Genomic DNA, 24,258 nt, shown 5'->3' with positions numbered 1-24,258 from the left:
ATAATTGCCTTTGGACTTGAATAGCTGTTTGTAATGTGGTTTGCAGTACATACGTCCATGGAGGGAGGCGTAGTTGCCAAGGCTGTAGAAGACGACAACAGAAATCAATTATGCTTCAAATGGGATGGACATGCATATGAAATGTCTGTCCAGAGTCCACTGCACAGCTTTGTTGCATTGCATTATTGTCATTTAGCAGACACTCTTTCCAGAGCAACTTACACAGGTTACAAATTCTACATGTTATCAGTTTATACAACTGCATACTTAGTGAGGCAACTGTGGGTTAAGTAGCTTGTACAAGGCTACAACAGCAGGGCTTCAGTGAGGAATCGAGCCAGGAACCTTTCAGATACAGGCCCTGCTTCTTACCACTATGCTACACTGCTGCCCACAGGGTAATTTATAAAATTCTACTTTCAGCTGTAGTTGACATTACCTTAATTTACTTCTGCAATGCTCACAGCAGAAACAGGATTTATGGAAGTTTTGTTTGTCCGCAATCAAAGACTCCATCGGATAGACCCTCTTCCGACATACCCTGCACAGCTCTGATTCTGGAACTCGAATTTTCTGAAAAGAGATGAAAAGTGCATAAGCATTCAGATGATTAAAATGTGATACCCATTCAGAATTCACATGCTCCGCTTTTTAACATCACAATATTCTATACAGTAATGTCAGTTTAATTCAAAAGTGTATGAGAAATACAGATTTACACTCTAGCACCTAAAGGCAATACCATTGTTAGAGCTAAAAGTGACAGATACGCTAAACATAAATAATGGAAATTATTTTGTATGTAATTTATGTTTTCCTCATATAATGGTGCCAAAGGCTTTCAGGGAACTTGCTGAAATCTTTATAGAGTGATGAACACACAGCACACCTCACAAAATCAGACAGGATCAATTAAACGCAACATTAAACAATACAGTGCTCTTGACCTTCAGGGAAGTTTTGGTTCCTATAACACAAATTGTGTTTTATTCATTCTGTTCAATTCAGTGGGGGAACTATTGTAATTATGTGACTTTGCATATTATCATACTGCTGTTGGATTTGTAAGGATTTTAATACAGTTTCATTGGGCTGATGTAGTTAACGAACTCAGGCATGGTATGCATTTTTTTTCTCTACATTTGAGAATACAACACAAAGGCACAGATTCAATTGACCATAATGTGCTTCTTACTAAATTTTAGTTCAAGAAGTATTTCACTTTTACATGTTTTACAGAACATAATGAAAGCTACAATTACTGAAATTACTGGGATAAAGTCAAACCAAATGCCACCTGTTTAAATGTGTCACTCTGAGTTAAGTACAAAGCATGTGGTGGTTAGAGGGAGTGTGGTCCAAAGTCACAACAGTACTTAGATATGTATCACACACATAAACAAGCACTCTCTCACATGGTGCCAAAAAGCAGAAGTGACATTGGCCACACAATGCAATGATTAGAAATGCAACATCTGAAGCACAAGACATCGTGCGACTATTTCAGTGTACAAAGTACAAACATCCACAATGGCTGAACTATCAAAACTCAATCAACTGTGATGCTTTGGTATGAGATTATTAGGCTCTCAGATGCAGAGGATAAAGAAAGCACATAACAAAAATCTGTAAATGGAAAATGCAGAAAAATAAATAAATGAATAAATGAAATGTTATTCAAGGATGTGAATAAAAGCAAACACAGAAAACACACCGTTATATTCGGTTAGTTTCCTCATGCTGCACAACTCTGTTTACCAGTCATGACAGTTTCTTCCTTGTGAGACACCGTCTGCGACGTACTTTCTTGACAGACGCTGTATGTAAGGCTTGTGAAAGTGCTCTCACTCTCTGTACACACTTTCTGAAATTCACTGTGAGAGACACTGGCAGACTCATCCAGCCCAGATGTCTTCCGTCTCACCACATCTGCATATGACAGGGGAGAACGCTGAGGGGTGGGACTTTCCGAATGGTGGGAGACGTTTGCCGTACTCCTCGTTCCGCTTAGCTTGTTGCCAAACTCATCAACGCTTGAGAACTGCTCCATGGTAGACTTTGTTTCGGAAAACCCTACTGGTCCAAATGGATCCTTTTGATCAGGTAGAGGAGAACTCTGCCAGGAGTCCCTCTCTTGCCTTGAGGTATTTGTCTCCCTTGAATCACCAGTCATAATTTCACTCACCTCTGAATCAAGCTTCTCCTGTCTAATTTTTTGCTGCTTGACATGCACATTTTGATCAGCCTCAAAGACAGTTTTAATTGCCTTAATATCAAGAGATAGAATTTCTTCCATTTGGGTAGTTTTTTTGTCCTCTTCAGCTTCTGTGTCCTCTGTGTCACTCCCAAGTCTCTCAGGTATGCTGATTGGCTCTTTTCTTACGTAGACCTTCTGTTCAGGTGACTCAAATTTGTTGAGGAGTCCTAGCAGGTCAACCTTTGGAAGTTCCTCGTGTTCTTTTTCTGGGAGTACGTTCTCAGTCTCCTCCATGTCTGGACCCAAGCGCTCTGGGATATCAATTGGATCCTTTCGTCTGCTCACATCAGTCATCTCCGACGGTGTTTCAAATTTGTGGACGAGTTCCAACAGATCAACTCTCGGAAGCTCCTCCTGCTCTTTCTCTGGGTGTTTTTCAGTCTCTTCCCTTTCCATCCCAAAGTGACCTGTGATGTCAAGGGGATCCTTCTGCCTGTTCTCATCAGACATTTGAGCCGGTGATTCAAATTTGTGGACAAGTCCCAACAGGTCCACCTTTGGAAGTTCTTCATGCTCCTTCTCTGTATTTTTATTCTCAGTCTCCTCTATATCTGCGCTCAAGCGCTCTGGTATTTCAATAGGATCTTTCCGCACATGGGTCGCGTTCACCACCGACATATGAGATGGTGATTCAAATTTATGGACGAGTCCCAAGAGGTCAACCCACGGAGGCTCTACGAACTCCTTCTCCGGGTTTTCAATCTCAGGCTCCTCTGTGTCTGGACCCAAGCGCTCTGGGATGTCAATAGGATCCTTCCGTACATAAGTCTTGTTCACCTCTGCCTTCTGAGCCTCTTCAAAGAACTCTTTCTTGTGTCTCACTGACCCACTCACTACCGCCACTTCTGACTCATCTTTGTCTTCACGGAACAGCTGTGGACTTTCCACAGGCTCACATATTTTCGTAACCTCCAGTGGTTGTGGGGTCAGAGGGGGGGAATCTCTGTGTGAGCTCTCAGCCAAGGTGGTACTCAGCTTGGCTGGATCATCGGGTTGATTAGATGTTGAAGAGGTTGTGTCCTCTTTGATCTCAGGTGTAGGTGTATCAGACTGAAGAGGAGAATCTGTTCTCATGGACTCATTGGTGATGACAGCGGGAGATGGAGAGCTCAGTCCTATTAGGGGAGAAGAGTCTCTGAGATCATCTGTTTTCCCTCCACTTGAATCTTGTTTTTTCTTTTTACGTGAAGCCTTTTTTGCTTCTCCTGTACCCTTTTCAGTTTCAGGCTTAGCAGAGCCAGCGCTTAATTTAGATGTTTTTGGTGTTGCTCCACTTGTAACTTTCTTCTCAGATACGGGTTCACTTTCATGCTTTTCCAAGGACGCCATATTTTCATCTAAATATAAAAGTTTAGCTTGTGCTAGATTTCTCACATACACTATGATCTCTTTTAGCCTCTGAATATTATGCTCAACTGCAACCGCCTCCAAATCATTCTTTTCCTCTGGCCCAATCAGCCACTCTGGTACATTACCCAGCAGTCTCTTCACAGATTCTGAGCTGATTTTTCCCGAGGCTCCCTGCAGTTTTTTTATCTGAGACAGTAACTTCTTGACTTCATCACGTTTTTGTGTAGCCTCTGCGCCCGCTTTCAAAGGCGCAGCAGCTTCTTTTTCAGCTTGATTGCCTGTCAGTGTGGCTGGAGCATCCTCACTGTCTTCGCTTGATTTATCTTGAACCCTCTGTTTGCTGGTTGTTTGCTCCTTCTGTTTTTTAGACGACTTCGTCTGCTTCTGAAGCTGACCTGTGCTCTCCTGCTGGAAACTTTGCTGAACTTTACTTTCGGTAATGACCACTTCCTCCGTGACCTGAACGCGCTCTTCCTTAATGGCTTTGTGTGTCTGAACAGTGCTTATTTCTTCCTGCTCGGGGGCTGCCTTGACTGAACCAGGTGGCTTTGTCTCTTTGGCGGCTTTAACCAGTGTCTGCTGCTTTGCCTCTTTCTCCTTCTTTGATTTGCGCTTTGACTTTTTTGTTTGATTTTCCGTCTTGCTGTCCTTTGTGGTTGCAGTCTTTTCTTTTTGCTTGTGCTCCTCAAGCGTTTCCCCTTTCACTTCAGTTGTTGTCTGTTCCTGCACAGTAGTTACTGTTTGGGTAATTTCCTGAACTGCTTTGACACTATGCACCTGTAATGTACTCTCTTCCCTTTTTTGACTTAACTGCTCTGCGCTTGTGTCTGCACCCTTGATTTCTGTCTTGACATCTTTATTTTCTTCTTGCTTTCCTGTTTTTTCAACTTTCGGTGCCGTCTGTGGTTTAACCTTGAAACTGGGTGTCACTTTCGGAATTTTGTTAGAAGAGGATGGGGGCGGGGGAACTTTCTCTAGGGCCTGAGCTACAGAACTGTCATTTTCCTTAGACTTGTCTGTGTTTGGAGAAGCTTCACTTTTAAGATTTACAAACTCTTGAATAATGTCCTTCTTAGGAATATCGTCTTCTGAGCTGATCTGCAAAATGCTTTCAAGGTGGTCAGAAGCTGCTGCTAAAGCCACACTGGCAGATGACTGGACGTCAGAAGTAGAGTGAGACTGTGAAGAGGAAACAGAAGTCACCTTTTGCTCACTGGAAGAGACTGTTTGGTGCCTCACGGATGAAATGGATGTGGTCTGCTGTTTAACTGAGGAGGAGACAGAAGTATGACTGGAGGTGGTTTGCTGTTTAGCTGAAGAAAGGACAGCGGTTTTCTGATTTACTGTGGAGGTAAGTGGCTTGCTTGTGGGAATATCTTTGGATTCCGTGTGCGCTGGTGAACTATGTGATACTGCGGGCTTGAATTTAGTCACAAGCTCTTCTGTTATGCTCTGAGTTATCTCAGATGCAATGCTTGTCTCTGACTGCTCCTTTGCTATGTTCTCAGTGGCAGACTTTTCAGAGACAACACTGAGTGAGACTTGTGCCTCCTCTTTGTCGGGAGGATGGATGGGTGTTATGCCCCCCTTGTTTTTCTCACTTTCTTCTTTCTGCTTTCGGTACCTTTCCTCTGCAATCATCAGTGGGGTTTTAAATTTCCTCACATAGGGTTTTTTAACAGGTGTATGCTCCTCAGGTGGAGGTGGTACTTTTATTGGAGGGATGAAGACCTTTCTTGGTGGGCGAGGACATTCTTCTTGTTTTGGCTTTGGCAAGGGGACTCCAGATGGAATTTTCTTTGATGGTTGAGAGGGTACAGGCTGTAGTTCTTGCTCTGAGGGTGGGGGTGGGAGATAGTCCTGTCCTGGTGCTGGGGGTGGAGGAGGAGGTGGGGGAGGAGGGAAATGTTCAGGCTCAGATGTTATGGATTCGATTGGTGGAGGAGGAGGGGGAGGGAGGTCACTGTCCTGCCTCATCACAGGTGGGCGGGATGTTGCATTGTCAGATTCTGCAATGGGCGGAGGCGGGGGAGGGAGAGGCAATTCAGGCTCGGACATTGGGGGTGGGGATGGCGGTGGTGGTGGGAGGTTAGTGATTTCCGATTTCTGCTTCTTTTTATCCGAAGTGATGAGACCCTTTCGGCCCGTTTCAAGATTACGGAACTTGATGTTTTGCTTTTCAGTGACTGTTTTGTGTTCCGCCACCGTCTGAACCTGCCTGACTGTTTTTACACTCTGCGTGTGCTCTGCAGTGACGCTAGTTTGCGATTCAGTCATCTGACTGGTCACATTTTTCTTCTTTATGATCGTGGAGGCTGCCGCTTTTTGTTTCACTGATTGTTCGTTAACATTTGTCTGCAGTGAAGTATGAGACTTATTGATCACTGCAGTTTGTGTTGTAAAAGAATGATCCTCCTGGGTTAAAGGCTTACTCTTGACTGATTTAATGTTTGTGTGCTTTTGTGCGCTGCTCTGTGATTCAGCGCTCTGAGACAGATTCTTAACAGCGGGAACTGAATTTACTGTCTCACACTCGTCTCTAGTCATAACTGAGCTTGCGTGGGTCTCTTGCTGAGAAAGTAATGGAGTTTTCACAGGCACTCTGACTTTCCTGGAATTATCAATTCTGATTTTAGCTCGACTCTGCTGCGTCTCCTGCAGCAGGCTTTTTATTGTGCCTTTAACATCTCCTTTTATTACCTCTTCTTTCTCCATTTGAGCTTGCTCTGGCATGTCGTACAGGGATTTTATGGAATTTTTCACATCTCCCTCCGTACTTGGCCTGCGTTGCATTCTGGATGGAGCAGGTGGCTCCAGCAGGAGCTGTATGGTTCCTCTCACATCCCCCTGCACCATCTCCTCTTGCTGAAAGACCTTCTTCTCATTGGAGGCCTGCCGCAAACTCTGCATCGCAGTATGGATGTCACCTCTAACAATCTCCTCTTTTTCCACTTCTCTCACAGCCTTCTTCGCCTGCTCCAGTGATTTCAGGGTGCCTTTGATGTCACCAGGCACTAAATCTTCTATGATAATTTCAGCCCTGCTGGTTGCAGATTTTTCCAGGGACTCCAGCGCTCCTTTGATGTCGCCTGGGACAATGTCTGGCTTCTCAACTTCCTTCGATTGGTGCTGAGCCTTCTTCAGAGACCTCAACGCCATGGGTATGTCACCCTTCACCACCTCCTCCTTCTCAACCACCACCGCCTGGTTTATCGCCTGTGTCAGCGAATTAAGGGCAGCTCTTAAATCTCCCTTCACGATTTCTTCCTTTTGCATGTTATCAGAGGACATCACGGGCTCCATCATGAAGACTTTGACGGTGTTGTTCACGTCGCCGGGGACGATGTCGTCCGCAGTCACCGTGCGCTCAATCTGAGCCTGACTGCTGCTCAGCATGCGTTTCGTCCCTTCGACATCACCGCCAACGATCCTCTCTTTATCCTCCTTTCCCAGCAGGGTGTCGTCTGGCTCAGTCTGCAGCTGTTTGAGGTAGTCCAGAGCTCCAGACTCAATACAGGTGGAGTAAAAGCTCACATTCCCTCGCTCCGTTTCGCTCACTTTGATCTTCATTGACTGTTCGGTGCTGCCCGAGTTTGACAGAAGTCTGTGGAGAGCTTGTTTTACATCGCCCCTGACAACATCCTCTTTATCGAGTCCGTTTTCCTCTCTTTTGTTGAGAAGTGAATATATGGTCATCCTCACGTCTCCCTTCTCGTCCTCCTCAATGAGAATACCACGTTTGTTGGATCCTTCTTTCTTTAGCAGCTTGTGTATTGCTTCCTGAATATCGCCCCTGATTATTTCCTCTTTCTGAACGTTCAGACCCATCTCTTGGCTGAAGAGCTGTTTCACTGTTGTGTTGATGTTACCTCTCTCCTCCTCATCTATGGTGATTCCCCTCTCGGTTTTTTCCTGTTTGTTCAGGAGATTCATCATTATATTGCTCAGATCCCCTCTGAGGATTTCCTCTCTCTGAATTTGAGGAGCCTCTTGATTCATGAGCTTGTATTTTGCCATTCTAACATCACCAATCTCATCAGCTTCAATAAGTATTCCTTGTGAGTTGACCATTTTCTGACTGTACAGCTCCTCAAGGGTGTCTTTTATGCTTTTGCCCATGATTTCTCTCTTCTCTACACTGCTTTCATTAAATTCATGGAATGGAGTTGTTTCAAAAAGCCATGTTGTCGTCTTGACATCTGCCTGAGGAATCTCCTCACGGGTTACCACAACATCGGTTTCGTCTGATTCTCTTATACTGTCAAGGGGCTGTTTTTCAAAGAGCCACACCGATTGCTTAACATCTCCTTTTAGCACCTCTTCCTTTGTCACCTTCTCCATCTCCTCGTATTCTGACCCCTCGCCACGGATGTTATCGATTGTATGTGTTTCAAACATCCACGTAGCAGTTCTAACATCACCCTTCTGGATCTCGCTTACACTAACTGTTCTGACATACTTTTGGGACATCTCGTCTCTCTCAAAACGCTTTTTGTTCATTTTCACATCTCCCCCTTGAATGTCTGCAACAGTTTTTACTGAGACTTTCATGTCCTCTGTTATTTCATCAAGAGGTTGTGTTTCAAATCTCCACCTGGCTGAAGTCACATCTCCTTTCTGGATGTCTTCCTCGGTGACAGCTTTAATAACATAGACCTCATCTGTGTCCTTTATTGAATCAAGAGGTTTTGTTTCAAACAGCCACCTGGCACCCACTACATCACCCCGCATGGTTTCCTCCTTAGTGACAGTTGTGACCTCGTGGTAGTGACCTTCTTTGTCTCGGATTGCGTACAGTGGCTGAGTTTCAAACATCATGGTGTAGTTTTTGACATCCCCCTTCTCTATGTCCTCACGGATGATTTTCTGAATTTGCGTCATTTCCGCTTCAGAGGACTCTTCCTGAATTTTATCCAAAGAGATGGTCTCGAAAATGAAACGGCCTTTGTCGACATTACCTCCCTGCACGTCTGTCACCGTACGCGTGTCCCTGGGCTCTTCGGTAATCTCACGGATAGTGTCTATTGGCTGGTTTTCAAACATCCACTTGCAATTAACCACATTTCCTTTCTGAATGTCCTCCTTCTGAGAAGCCTTCAGCTTTAGCATTATTTCCTCAGAAGTTGAAGTCACTATGTCAGAGGACTGGTTTTCAAATATATACTTCATTCTGGACACATCCCCAGATTGAATATCTATCTCAGTGACCCTTTTAACTGTGCTGCTCTCTTCGCCTGTGATGTTCTCGAGGTTTTCCGTCTCGAAAAGGAAACGGGCCATGCGCACGTCTTTGCCCTGGACGTCCTCCTGCTCAACTGTGCGTGTCTTCAGGACGGTCTCAGACTCATCCTTCAGAGTATCCAGGTTCTGTGTCTCAAAGAGCCAAGTGCAGGTCTTCACATCGCCTTTATAGATTTCCTCAGTTTCCGCTTTGTTCACCTCCTCCTTCTCGTACAGTGCATCCATTTGCTGAGTCTCAAACAGCCACCTGCACGTTTTGACATCCCCACTCACGATGTCATTCTCCTTAGTCACACCCTCTTCATCCTCAACATTGCTGAAATATTTAATGGAATCTAATGGCTGTGTCTCAAATAGCCACTTGGCAGTTTTCACATCGCCTGATTCGATCTCTTGTTTGGATATCCCCTTAATGATCTGGAAATGTTTGATGCTTTCATCGAACTGATCAATTGGCTGCGTTTCAAACATCCACTTACAGCGTCTGACATCTCCCTCGACTATCTCTTCCCTTCTCACTGTTTTTACCTCATGGTAATGGCCAGAGCTGTCTTGCATCGCATACATGGGTGTAGATTCAAAAAGAACTTTGTTTGATTTCACAGACCCACTAGTGACACCTTCAACTTGAATCTTTTGAGTTGCATCACATCTGCTTAAATCCATGGTTTCAAATCTTTCCTTGTAGTTTGTGACATCACCTTTGTCGAGTTCTTCTAGGTTCACTGTCCGTATGAATTCCTTCTTCTCGTCTCTGATGTGCTCGAGTGGTTGACTCTCAAAGACCCACCTCTGATGTCTAACATCACCTTTTTCCTCCTCAGATGCAACAACCTTTTGAAGTTTACCAACCTCAGGACTATCCTTCAGGGCCGCCATTGGAACAGTTTCAAACAAATGTCTAGCTGACCGCACATCACCCCCTATGATTTCCTCAGTAGGGACCGGTCTGGCGTTTGAATTGTCTTTCAAAGTGTCCATAGGCTGAGTCTCAAACGCCCAGCAGTGTTTGCGGACATCAGCACCAATGATCTCTTCCTTTTCCTGCTTAGAGCTTTGCCAGTCTTCATCTTTTATGGAGTCTAAAGTCTTTGTCTCAAACAGCCATCTTCCCAAGTTAACACCGCCCTTGACGTTATCCTCCATGGACACACTGCAAATCACCTTCACTTGAGAGGGATCTTTATTGATCATGTCCAGAGGCTGGGTTTCAAAGAGCCAGCGAGAGGTCTTCACATCCCCTTTCTCGGTTTCCTCTCTGCGCACAGTTGTAATCTCCAACATCTGACCCGAGTCTCCCCTGATAACACACATAGGCTGCGTTTCAAACATCTTAGTCGTCATCTTCACGTCTCCCTTCATTTCCTCCAGCTCTGATTTGAGATTCAGGAAGTGGTTTTCATCAATTGTTTCGGTGTGGCCTAGGGAGTCCAGGTGTTGCGTTTCCAACAGGTACCTGGTGGTTTTGACGTCACCTCCAGTTACTTCATGTGTGTAGATGAGCTCTGCGGTTTGCTCCTCCTCCTGGTGGATCTTATTGAGAGCGTCCATCGGCTGCGTTTCAAACAGCCAGGTGGCAGTGCGTACGTCTCCTCTCGCCAGCTCAGGAAACCTTCTGGTCTTTTTAATGGAGTCCGGGGTGTCTGAACCCAAAGCATCCATAGGCTGGGTCTCAAACATCCATGCCGTGTACTTGACGTCACTGCCCGCGATGATTTCCTGCTGGGCGATGTTCTTCACGTTATCCTCATCCGGAGATTCGTCTTTAATCAGATCCAGCGGTTTGTTTTCGAACATCCAGCGCATGGACTGCACCTCCCCCTTGAGGATCTCGTCCCACTCCAGGTACTCCCGTTCTGGGCTCATGCTCTTGTTCGGACTGTTACCCGTGTTCTCAAACACGTACCTGGCCTGCTGCACATCACCTATCTCCTCCTGGCTCTCAAGCTGGTTCCCTTCGATCTCTGTGACGTCGCTGAAGAAATCCCTCTCCAGGTTCTTCCGTACCTCTGGGTTGATGTGCTTATAGAGGCGTTTGAGCTCATACAGGTTCCTCTGCTTGGAGTACTGCTCCTTGTTTACCACGTATTTGGGTGTGCAGGTTGGTTCAGGTAGTTCTGGTGAGCAGCACCTGTCTGGAACATCGGAGGACACCTGCAATAGGTCTGGGGGTGGGGGAGGGAAGTGTTCCATGCTTCCGTAGGCGGAGGTGGCGGCGTTCCCCCCTACTCTCCTAGTCAAGGTTGAAGTTTCGTACATCTTTCCAGCTGAGGCTCTAGAGGAAACACTTACAACCGGATCCCACTGAATCTGGTTGTAATCAAGCTCAATCTTTTGGGGACAAGAACAGCGGGTGTTTTTGATCAGTACACGTTTTTCTAACAACCCTTAACAACTTTGTCACACTTACGAGGAAAAAGCTGATTATACACCTCAGTCATGAATCATAAAATTAGCCATGAATAATTTTGTTTCTGCTAGAGTGTTTGTTAATGTTTACAAAAAGAAATTATGTACCAGTTATCTGTTCAAATATCAGAAACATGTGAGTGATGAGTGCGGTTTTACTGGGTAAATTGAGATAACAGTCTGATAAGACAGTCTGGGGAGAACTGCTAGCATTAAAGTTGGGAGGCAATTAAAATAAGATGCATATTAAAAACTGAAGTTTACACACCATACTTTGGCATGTATGTACAGTCTATTGATTGTTGCTATGAATTATAATTGTAGTTGTTTTTGTGCAGTTTACATGTTTTGTGGGCTAATTAATTAATCATGAAATGAAATGCCCATCAAGCCAATATAATTTATTGATTTTCTGTGTCTTAAGATGAAACAATTAAAACAACTGATGAAACAGTTAAAGCAACTTTTTTTTTTGGTAAATGCTAAACATTTTTAAGTATCCTCATGTACCTTTATTTGCTTGGTCGGAGTTGCCTCCTCAATGGATCTTTCGAACTGCTCCTTCAGAGCCTGAGTGGAAATCTTTGGTGAGTCTTCATCTCCACTGAGTCTCACTTAATATGAAAAAAAAAAAAACAGAAAATGTATTTAGATACAACTAAAAATTAATACACCCATAATAGATGGAATAGAATGTTACTGTGGCAGATAGTAATCAGCATGATTTCACTTCCCATCCATTTTCATTGTTTATTGTGTGTATGTGTGTGTGTGTGTGTGTGTGTGTGTGTGTGCATGTACATGTGTGTTTGTGTGCAAGCGCACATTCATTTGATTACTTGCAAGGCACTGCATAACAGCACATCTCATGTGAAAATAGATAAACGACAAACAGCAATGATACTCTACCCATTTCATCATAATGGTTTTCATAGCTGGAGGCAACACTGCTCTGGTGAACACTCTGATCGTGTGAGACCTAAAACAAGATTAAGTGAAAGCATCGTGTTTCAGCATCATGATTACCAGTAACCAAAAAGAATGGTCTTTATTCAGTGAACCATGACACTGTTCAAAGGCATGCAGAAAGCCACTAATACCACACTTGTTTTGGGGACTTTTAATTAATTTAGCTGGTTTTGTCAGTTTTTCAGAGCATTGTCTCATTATGTGAATAAAATAATGAGAAACAGTGTTTTCATTAAGTTAATTGGAAAATACTGTGACATATAGCTGTAGTAAGGACCAGGTTTGCATCTCTAGTTACAAAAAGCACCCTGATCATTTCACACTGTTCATCCAGAACATTCATTCAGATCCATTTTAAAACATAAAATTTGACCCCCAAAGACTGTAGGGTTAATACATTTTTAACTCTATGCCTTCTCACCCTAAAGAGGAGTTTTATTACATTATCTATATAAACTATTTATATTATATCTATATAATCTATATCTATATATAACTAAGGTTTTCAATGTACTATAAAACATTCATGCATAAGAATGCATTTGTTTTATTTTATCTCTCTGTTTAAAAACAAGTATTGTAAATGAAAGTAATTATGAAAAGACGTGCTGCCTTAGGATAGTATTATTTATTCATTAATTTGTATCACAGGGCCTAAATACTTCCTGTCAAATTGAACTGGCTCTCACAAAATGAACAAAGTAGCGTTATGAAAATAGCATAAGGAGTAATGTGAGCAGCAGCATTAATTTATTGTGACCTTCACACATGGTAGGTATGTCACAATATAACTGATATTTTACAAATTAGGTATTTGGGAAAAAAAAGCAATTATCAAAAAGTGTGATTCATACTGGATCAGGAATAGTCCAGCTGCATGACAAAGCCCAAAGTGTTTGTTTCAGGCAGCTGTAGGTAGACTGTCTGTAACAATTTCATGTGAAACAATTTAATAGAAAAAATGTTGAGTCCATCAGTTCTTGTCCTGTGTGCTGTCACCTTTTCATCCTGAAAGAATGTCACCTGCTGAGAGGAAGGGAAGAGTTCCCTGGCACTGCTCCTTGCTGTCACATCGGATGTGTCCTGTGGGGTGGAAGATACATGCTGTCACACACTTGTGTGCACATACTTACACACACACACACACACACACACACACACACACACACAGATGCATACACACAAGCACACACACACACACACATACAGGCGTGCACACGCGCACACACACACACACACACACACACAGCAGATACAGCGAGCCATTGCCCTTTTCACTGATAATGCACCATCATCATTAGCAGCTGAAGTTGCTGAACTAATTAATATTTAGACAGAAATAGATCAGTGAAGGCATATCAGAGAGAGCTATGAAAAGCGATACCCTGCTAATTAGGAGGCTTTCCCCTGTAAAACGACAAGCTGACAGCAAAGAGATGATGGCACGACATTTTTCCTGTAACCGCATGTTTATCATTGGAGAGAAAACTTTTAATTTGCCTCCTCTACCGCCTTGTTGTTATTTTGGAATTTGTGTCAGCTTCCATGGCTGATTTCTGTCAGTATCCCTTGCAACTCACTGAGAAATTAAATCATGGTCTTTTACTGCTGAGTAACTACTGCTATGGTTTTTCATATATAGTTCTGTTGCCATAACTCAATATTGCTGTATCATACATCATAAGAAATAAACAAAAAAATGCCCACCTGTTACCAGAAAGCGTACATGCGTACTTAACCCCTCTGCGTACTTTACTGAAGCTACTACAATGACAGTTCTGCACCAACACCTGACCTCCCCAGCCCACTCCATAATTCAGTAAGCACACATTTTTTTACTCATTGACCACAGCCTTGTTTTCAGCTGGGCAGTGAATCATAAGAATGCAGAAGCACATTGGAGTGAATGGTTAAATAACAGTGGAGTTGATGGCTGAATGATGACATGGTGGAAGTAAACTGATCCAGGTCTGGCTCTGTCTCTGTCTATTTCCTACTAATGTCACATTGTCTACCCAGCCATGGGCCGGACTTTCCCGCTTGAATCATCTGCATGGGAATAATGGGCAATATTGTGACTGATGTATGGTGGTATACTTGGCTTATCTTGTCTAGTCAGTTAACACAACCTACCTTTGGGTAGGGCTTAAATGGTGTTATACTCATACTCACTGGTCTGGGAGTGTTGTTAGCCTGGTCCAACACTGTTGCCCATTCAACTTGAATGGATACACTTCTGTTTCTTTTGTGCTGGAAGTTTCTCTGGATAAGAGCGTCTGCTAAATTAATGCACAGTAATGTAGTGTAATGTAATGTAACGGCCAATTAATTACCTGCACGGATCTGTTTTTGAAGTAGAACTGGGTGACGGTGCTTTGTGAAGACGACATGTCTTTGCTCTCGAATTGTCTCTTCACACTGGCCAGTCCACCCGGCAATGAGCAGGCTTCACTCTCTTCCATGACCTGATGAGGGAGCAGAAATGTCATTAGCCCCATCCACCTCTGACGCCTGCAACATCAAACCTATGCCTTTAGCAGGACACATAGTAATCAAGGCTTCAAAATGGGCAGCAGTGTAGCATAATGCTAAGGAGCTGGGCTCGTAACTGAGAGGTTGCTGGTTCGATTCCCCACTGGGGCACTGCCGTGATACCCTTGGGCAAGGTACTTAACCCAGAATTGCCTCAGTAAGTATCCAGCTGTATAGATGGACAACATGTAAAAACTGTAACCAGAGTAAGTCACTCTAGACAAAAGCATCTGCTAAATGACAACAATGTAATGTTTGAGTAAAAATTACAAAGGAAATGTACTTGCATTTACACCATCATCGACAAGTAAAAACCTAGAGTGAAATACATAGACACTACACGCATACATAGACACTTTTAGTCTGCTTTTCTGTGAGACACATGAGGTAAGCTTGTAAAGCGATACAAATTGTGTATTCTGACATGTGTCCATGCCACAGGAGAGGGGGATTATGTATGAATGATGGTTTCCAGGGTCATCCTGTAGGGGGCACAAATAAACCATGATGTTGTGATGAGTTGGAATTATGTTTCCGCTTATGCTCTCACTCACTGACCTCTGACCTCACTGGGCTGCCAGCACATTGTATATTGATTCCCTACCAACAACAATCACAGGAACAACACTGCCGGATGCACTCAATAATACCATGGCTTTTTCCACAACAACTGTGAATCAAACCATTTAATCTTAAAAATAGTTGAAAATTGGAAAGCTTACTTGATTCATTGCACAATTAATATTCTTATACACATAAATGATGTATTTATGATGTAAAGTTGCTTCCTGAATCACAAATGAGAATGAATCTACATTACACCTTTAAGATGTGCATCATATGATTGTCTTTGTCAACAGTTTCCTAATATAAATTCAACTCATTTTGAATCCATTGGTTTTCAGGTCTCCAAAGCTGCAGTGCAATTAGCAAACCTGAACAAAAGAGTGACTCTATCCACAGTAGTAATATGTCAATGTTTATGAAGTAATAATTGGATGGCATTTCACACCAAAAAGTTATAAATTGGTAAAATTCTATCCTTAATTGGAACTGCTTCCTTGAGTCCCTGACCACACTGTCACACGTCTAGAATCAGTATTGAGGCGATGAGCTCTCAGATGTAGAGAAAGGTTCTTTCAGATGGGTTTTTACTCTTTTGTGTGCAGCAGAAACAGCAGTATTTTTTCAGTGTGAGCATCTACAGAAGGAGACATTTTACATTGTGCTGTCCTTGACGCCTTGATGTGGAGCAGATGACAGTGTCTGTGCGTGCATGCATGCGTGTGTGTGTGTGTGTGTGTGTGTGTGTGTCTGTCTGTCTGTCTGTCCATGAATGTATGTGTGTGTGTTTATGTATGTCTGCGTGTCTGCATGTGTGTGCATGTGTGTGAGTGTGTGTCTGTGAATGCATGCATGCATGTGTGTGTCTGTGTGCATGCATGTATATGTGTGTGTGTGTGTGTGTCTGCGCGTGTGTATCTGCGTGCGTCTGTGTGCGTGCATGTTTATATGTGTGTGTGTGTGTGCGTGTGCGTGTGTGTGTGTGTATGTCTGCATGTGTGTGTGTATGGATGTGTGCATGTGTGCGAGTGTGTGTGCATGTGTGTGCGCGTGTGTGTATGTATGTGCGTTCATATGTGTGAGTGAGTGTGTGTGTTGTGTGTCTTCATGGTGTTCTCTTACCGCGCTGGAGCAGCTGGCTCCCTCCGTCTTGGACACAGCGGCCTGATACATCGCTACACGCTCCTTCAGAGGAACCGGCTCAAGCTCCTCCGTCTGAGGTCTGTTCCTCTGGCTCTCTGCTTCCTCAGGAAGTCCTGTCCTGGGTCCGTCCACGCTGCCTGCAGCTATGAGGACAACGTCCATCAGTTACTCACAGTCTCCATTAGAGGAGAGAAGGAGAGGGAGAGCTCAATCACAGAGCAATACTCTGCATCCTTACTTCACACTACTGCTGGGGGATGAAGGAGCGTGAATATAAGACTTGCAATAAATCTGCATTCGACTTTATATAAGAATTTATGAGACCACGCTATCTTGGTGACTGTGTTTTTGATGTTGAATTGTAAGTGTTATGAGAGGAACTGCCTGAGTGCACCCCTCCTGCCTCAATGAACACACACAGATACACGTGCGCACAGACATACACATGTGGACACACACCCACCCACCCACACACACACACACACACACACACACTCATAAAAGCACACACATAGACATGTGCACACATACATCCACACACACACACACACAACCAGCATCACCCCTTTTCCCTGACAGTCCTCACACACAGACAGAAAGAGGAACAAACACATTGCAGATTTTGGATGTGGAACAGAAAAACGGATGGCACTGTGCTCCACCACCTTACTGGTACCGCTCAGTGGAGTTTTCACTGCGGCCATTTCCAGAATTTGTGATGTGTAAAACAGAAAGGCGCTCTGATCTCCCCAGATCCTACCAGATCTGAGCCGAGGCCTCTCTGGTGCAACCAGATGCTCAAACAGAAACATGGAGCCGGACACAAATGTGTTTGTCGGGTGGTTTATGAACCATTGGCAGGTAAGTTTTTAATCACTAACTCTTAACTGCAATACCCCTGTTTATGCTAGATTTATGCCGACGTTCCTCCAAGGACTGATGATATTTGGGTGAGATTTTCCTCAGTACATTGTGCACCCATACTATTTTCCCCCAGGGGAACCCTTCCAAAAGGGGTATATGGCAGATGTACCTGCCCCCTTGTCTTTGTGTCATTACAAGGAGCTGTGCGTTTAAGCAACAAGTGCATTTTCAGTGAGAGCTGCAGTCACTGATAACACATTATTATTAATAACCCGCATTTGTAATGGAAAAAATAATTAAAATAGAGGTGATGGCTGGAAACTCCCTTACAATAAAATGAAATTATAAACAGAAAAACTATTATTAAAATCCTCAGCAGTAAGGCTGAAATGGAGGGGGTGGCTTTTTAAATATAGCCAAAGACCTTACAAGGAATTTGTATTCTTAGAAACTGAGGACAGTCATTAGCTTGATATTGCATGTACCGAAAGAGTAGCTTAGAGGTTAAGCATGTATATTCATACCAGCATCTGGATGGTTCACCTCTAATTCTTAAAAAGTTCACATGCTTTTAATCAGATCATTCAAAGGACTATATTAATCTCATCTGTCATCCAAAGTATTGTGTGACACCCCCACATCATTGGAGAGTAATTGAATTCCTGTCCAAACATATGGAGTAGAAAAAAGGAAATTATAAAGGACATTTCTGCTCATTTATGAATCAGATAGGGCTAGCTATAACAGAGGGGACAATCATTCACATCCATTATGGACTTTACAGCAGACATCCATTGTATCATTATAGTTTTGCTTGGTGGACACTCTTATCCAGAGCAACCTACATAGCTTACAATTTTTATATGCCAGATATTTACTGAGGTGGTTTAGGTTAACTGCTTTGCCCAAGGGTACAACAGCAGTGGCCTACCTGGGAATCAAGCCTACAACCTTTAGGGTACAAGCCCTACTCCTTACCTCTACACCACACTGCTGCCCTGCTCCTTACCACTACACCACACTGCTGCCCTACTCTTTACCACTACACTGCTGCCCTGCTCCTTACCGCTTCACCACACTGCTGCCCTGCTCCTTACCGCTACACCACACTGCTGCCCAGCTCCTTACCGCTACACTGCACCGCACTGCTGTACTAATGCTTGCAATGACATAAGAGAAAGAATATGGATTTGTACTTTGCCCTCAATCATTGCTGTAAAAAGCTATCAGGCCAATGACACCGCAGACCATGAATCCATGAACACATCATTGGAGATGCTGATGCATCATCACAGCCCTGATTACTGCAGTGCATCCGGCCCGGCGCGGCATATGCAAAACAATGAAGCACAAATTACTACACCTGTGGGTCTGTTGCCGTGATGCACATGCCAGAGATACCCAGGAGCGTATGGTTATTATGCATGCACAGAGGATGCGGCTCCAAGCAATCTCATGGTCACAGCATGTGGCAGAATATATTCATGTAAAGCATCATTCCTTACTGATGCACTGTGAGCATGGATACAGCCACAGTGACAAACCATACATTATCTTCACTCCAATTATCTTTATATTTTCCTTTGTATAACAATCCAAATAGCCGCTGAAGTAAAATCAAAATCACCTGATGAGAATTTAGAATTTGTTACCAAAAGAGAAGTTGTGAAATAATATAATATCAACAGCAATCACAAAAATACTATTACTATTATACTTGTCAGGGAAATGTATCAAATGTATTTTTGTAAAGTATAATGAACGCGCTGAACTGATATTCTTCCTGCAAGTCTCCCGCCACTACGGCTCAGTCTTAATTTCTCAGATAATCTCTGAATTATTTTTGTGCTGAATTGACCATTTTGTCAGATAAATGTATACAGATACATTCATTTAGACAGATAAATATTCATAAAACTTGCTACTTTCCCTCTCTTGAGGCTGGGATTGATTAATTCAACACTCTCCTAATTTCATTCAAATCAGAAACAATGTATAATGGTACCAAGAGGGAATTCATTTGTAAGGGAAATGCCTTGATGGATGCTCCATGATTTAAGGCATAAAGAATCACTAAATTATATGTCATATGGAAATAATGTTCTTTTAACATTATTCTTTTAACACTCATGTAACAACTCCTCATAAATCCTCTTGTCTCTTGTCATGCGAATTTCACAAATCCACCATTAAATGTTATCAAAAGAAAGTTCAATAAAAACAACACGCCCAGAGCTCCCAAATAGCTCAGTGTTTAAGGTGCTTTCCTTGGGTGCAAGCTAAGTTCAGCAGTGTTTGATCATAACCATGTCATCAGCCAATGATGACCAGGAGCCCACAGAAGTGGAACAAACTGGATTTGTTCTGCTGAGGGGAGGGGTGGTTATGTCTGCAGCGGTTGCTCATCTCGCCACTCTCAGGCACCCTGCAGTTCAACAGGGGCATTCTCCTCTCCACAGTGCTCCTGCACAAGTAGGTGGTTGTCAGCCAAGAAAACAACTGCAGATTCCAAAATAAGGTTGCATAAAAACAAAAAATGGCTCTCGCCAGCCCATCAATTTATGGAGTGTATGTTTAATACGCAAAAGAGGTATATGGTGATCTGCACGCTAACACTTTCTAACCTATCCCAACAAGTCTCTAAATTTTATGTTTACACATGTTTTCATATGTAAGCAATGTGCCTGCCATGGGCCATCACCAATATCTTCATTATTAACAATATGAAGAGACAACTCCTTATTTGTGACCTATTGACATGTGATTTTATCACTAAATTGGTATTTGAACAATCCTCTGTAAAAGTTGTTGAAAGAAGGTTTCAGACAGCTTAATCAACTTGGCTCCTTTCAAAGTCTGCAATTTCTATTATTGTTATTAGCCTGGTCTGACATTGTTGCTTGTTTAAAATTAAATAGATACTTATGTTCCATTGTGATGGAAATCACTCTGGATAAGAGCATCTGCTAAATGCATGTTATGTAATTTAATGTAATGACTGGTTCCAAGTTTCAAACATTTAGGTTATAAATAAAATAAAATAATAAAATAATAAAATAAGACATTGTATCACTTTAATCTCAACAAAGGAAGGTTCAGGTGAGATTTGATTGAGGATTTTAAATTAAAAAGGTATGAATAAAAGGGACAATGAAAGGTGTTTTAAGATTAATTTTGTCAGCAAAGCCAGAGAACACAGGTGGAAACCAAACCATCTGAATGTTCAAGACCAGAGCTGACACAGTCCGAGATACACTGTAGACTATGAGCAGCTGGGCTGAATGGCCTGTATATATATCTGCACGCAGCTACTACATCACTAATGTGACAGATAACGTATATTTGTGCTTTTATATATGATCAACATGCTGTATGTGGTCACACACTAGAATCAATCACATTTAATACAAATCCCACATAAACTGAAAAAATTAATGGCTTTGTAAACCCACAATGACAACAAATAGAATGAAATATAGTTAATGTATTCATTGAAAAATAAGACGGCAAGCCGGATGAATGCTTCTGAAGGAATTTCCCATAATACAGTAGGCTATAAGATTTAGAGCAGCAATGTTCATGTCTGAGCATTCCATATAACACCACAATGAATAGTCTGGGAGTTTTTTGCAATCCAGGGTTGAAAGGGAAAATCCAATAGATCCACACACAATAGCAGATATTTCCTGAATCTAGCTTTCCCTCCGTCTGAATGAATGGGGTGCTTTGTAGTTTTATTTATTGTGCTGTATATACAGTCTGCAGTAAAATGAGTTCAATTACCAGCACAGCTGAAGCTGATAGCGCTGCTAGATTTGTGTTCATTGCTTAATGATACTAATAGTAAAAAAGAAGGATAATATTTTTCTTCCCTCACATTTCTGCTGTTCAGAATACCACAGAATTTAGATTCTACTGCAGTTTTCCTACTGCAATTCATAAAAATTCTAGATACAGTCTATTGGTACATGTCATTGCATCATAAAATAACATGCCTGTCAAGGGTAGCACTTCCAACATCATGTGATGAAATGATGTTCTCCTTAACCCCCAATTTTAGATGCCCAGCTATGAGGGGTATGTAGGTGTAAACCTATCAGCCGGTGGAGAAGTGATGACTGGCCAGCACAGCAAACCCCCAAAATAACTGCGGTTTTATCATCACCACCCTTTAAACTCCAGTCACACACATGACACCCGAATTAACGTAAACATGCGTAATCACTGAGTGCATAAATGGTAGATTGCCTGCTTCGTTTACGGCGGAAACAGTATGCATCTCTGCATGGAAAGAAAGCTTCACTGATGAAATTCGTTTCGGTTCCAAAGACTGCTGAAAAACTCGGATTATCATGTCATGATTCCAGGAGCCTCAAGAGGTTGCATAACAGGAAAGTGAAGTAACTGAGGCGCAAAGCCCGCTTGAAAAAATAAATCAGTTTTATTTTAAACTACGCTGCCCATAGACTCATATTTCCTACTGAGAGATGGAGAGAAGAGTGTTGGGAAGGATAACTTCCCCTGTGTAAAGAATATCACCAGGAGGTTCTCTGGCACTTTCCATTACTCTGTGAGGTACAGGGCTATCAAGAATAGGATCCTATGTCTTCCTCTATTGTACTCTAAATACTTTTTTTAAGGGTGCAGAATCCATCTGTGGAATTGTAGCCTTTGTTCACTGTGTGATAATACACTGGTTTACTGTTGGCACAAACTGACAGCCTATTTAGGTGCACTTACAGGCAAGTTTGAAGTTTTTGAACACTGGGCTGCAGCCACTACTGAACAGGAATTCAGTGCTTTCTTGCCATTAGGACAAGGATTTTCTGTTCATCTATGACTACAATTCCAACAGCACTTTCCGAAGTACATGATGCCGGTGGCTTTGGTGGTATTTATTACAGGGTAAGAGGAAGCCCTTACCTTCGGTATGCAGAGCTCAGTTATATTGAGCTAAGCTGTGGTCACTGACCCCAAAGCAATTGCTGTCTGGGGTTAGGAAATAAGAAATGAAACATGACAACAGGACATAGCATATTGAAATGATGGCATTTGAAAAACTTAGTTTCTACGCTTTGTTGATTTATGCATCATTTTTAGTTGAACCAGCTCTTTCTGTGACCCCACAGCAGCACACAATAGTCAGTTCAGCTGCTCAATGAGCAATATGTAGACTTTGGCTCTAGAGGTTGCAAGTATGGCCAATAAAACATAGTAACTCTCAAAACTGCAGCTGTTGCAGTGAATCCTGTCCATTTGTAAGGATTTGTAGACAAAAGGTGAAAGAGAGCAAAAAGTATAATGATATCAACAGCAAATTAAGTGGACATGTCCTCGTGTTTTCCTCTACTCACAAAGCCAGATAAAACAGTTCAAAGCACTCCCATTCTCTTTGTGCTTTAGCTCATTATGGACACAGAGTACCAAAAGTACAAAGTAATCCTGTACAGGACAATCTGAAAGGTGAGATAAAGGACTTTATGTCAGACCTGCTGGCTTGTACAGATTGAAGCAAATATTTTCACACCTCAAGTGTGAAGATTAGTAGTTATATGCATTGCATGTCTACATCCCACTGTTCCAGACTTGGTCATTAACCTCTTATATTTTAGGTAGCTACTGCATACCGCTGCATGCCAGTTGGTAATCCTTACAAGGAAATGGTTATTGTTACATCATAAAGAACAGTAATGAGGTAACTGGGTACCAAAGTGTCAAAGTTCAGGAGGACATTCAAAGAATTCTTTTTCCACGCATTTAACAGTATAATTAAGAAGCTGGTTTATTTTAACTCTAAACAAACCCAAAGCCAACTAAAAAAATGTCTCTTATTTCATGAGTAAAGAAACAATGAGTGTGGAAAAATGAACAAATCCGTCAATACTTATGAATTGATTAATGAAAAGCATTGCAGTTAAACCTGGACCGTTTAATGTGAACACTACGTATTTAACTCCCAATTAGAGATAGATAATCATAATTTACATTTTCTATATACCTTTAAATTGACAAAGTTTAACATCAAGCAACATAAAAAAGAAAGCCTGCTAGCCAAACTAACAATACTGCAGAGCTTGCTTCTGAGATATACCAAGATGCATGATACAAAGACAGATAAAGGGTGCAGTTTTAAGATAGATAAGTTAGATCTACATATAATTTGCTTCCTTCCACTTCCATAATGTGTCTGTTCCACTCACTGATGAGTATTATCCTGATCTCTACCTCTATCCCTACTATTAACATTCAGAGAGGGTCAAAGAGGGCATTTTTACTGCTGTTATGACACCAGAACTGATAATGTGCAGAGAAGACAAATCAGAAGCCAGATAATCAGACGCTGACCGCGCACACTATTCTGTATATTCATTAATGTGAGAATTTTTTAAGTATTCTGCATTATTAAAAATATCCCCATTGATACTTTCACCAGTCTCTACATGGCAAGAAAAGTAAATCATAATTATACAAAGTTATTTTGTATTTTGTTTGCATGGTAGACAACATAAATGATATTAAAGTGAAAATGAAGCACCCACAAAAAGGTGCAGACAGTTAAGATTCATTAGTACAAAGTCACAGTGACATTGTACAACGTGATATGAGCATATATGACAAATGAGCAATCATCTTCCCTCAGTGTATATATATATTTTTTTGCGTTTGTCGATTTAAACCAGCACTTAGTTTGCTTGTCCGTGAAACCGCTGTGATGGTGCTCAGTTGCAGGGGAGGGGAGGCCAGCCCGAGAGGAAGGAGACAATGCTGACAGACAACGGCGCTTACCAAGTCTTTGCAGCTTTATCGCGGCGATGTTCCGGTGATAGAATCCCACAAAAAAGCCTCGAAATCCCAGGCCCGCTGGGTCCCTTTCCCAGCAGAATACGAGGCGTCGTGCCCCTTTGTGTTGGAGGCCAGCTCCAGCAGCA

At 42.4% G+C, this 24,258-nt stretch overlaps 1 protein-coding gene across 1 annotated transcript; it reads right to left on the bottom strand.

Moving 5' to 3' along the window:
* LOC118785503 (xin actin-binding repeat-containing protein 2-like) lies at window positions 1-24,258 on the bottom strand. Its single transcript, XM_036540196.1, has 9 exons — window positions 24,116-24,258; window positions 16,445-16,608; window positions 14,560-14,691; window positions 13,226-13,309; window positions 12,167-12,236; window positions 11,768-11,871; window positions 1,759-11,179; window positions 440-573; window positions 1-82 (listed from the first exon to the last, which is right to left on the bottom strand). The coding sequence occupies exons 2-8, from the start codon at window positions 16,493-16,495 to the stop codon at window positions 479-481; spliced, it is 9,957 nt and encodes a 3,318-aa protein (XP_036396089.1). The 5' UTR covers window positions 16,496-16,608; window positions 24,116-24,258; the 3' UTR covers window positions 1-82; window positions 440-478.

The sequence above is a fragment of the Megalops cyprinoides genome, chromosome 11, assembly GCF_013368585.1.
Source record: "Megalops cyprinoides isolate fMegCyp1 chromosome 11, fMegCyp1.pri, whole genome shotgun sequence".
NCBI classification, from domain to species: Eukaryota; Metazoa; Chordata; class Actinopteri; order Elopiformes; family Megalopidae; genus Megalops; species Megalops cyprinoides.
Note: the sequence above shows the minus strand (reverse complement) of the source record. Positions and strands in the feature narration are given on the sequence as shown.

Excerpts from the sequence above, each read along its gene's own strand:
- LOC118785503 (XM_036540196.1), bottom strand. The coding sequence starts at position 16,495 with ATGTATCAGGCCGCTGTGTCCAAGACGGAGGGAGCCAGCTGCTCCAGC. Across the intron at positions 13,310-14,559 it reads TCAAAAACAGATCCGTGCAG|GACACATCCGATGTGACAGC; the intron begins GTAATTAATTGG and ends TCCACCCCACAG. Across the intron at positions 11,872-12,166 it reads AAACCATTATGATGAAATGG|TGAGACTCAGTGGAGATGAA; the intron begins GTAGAGTATCAT and ends TTTCATATTAAG.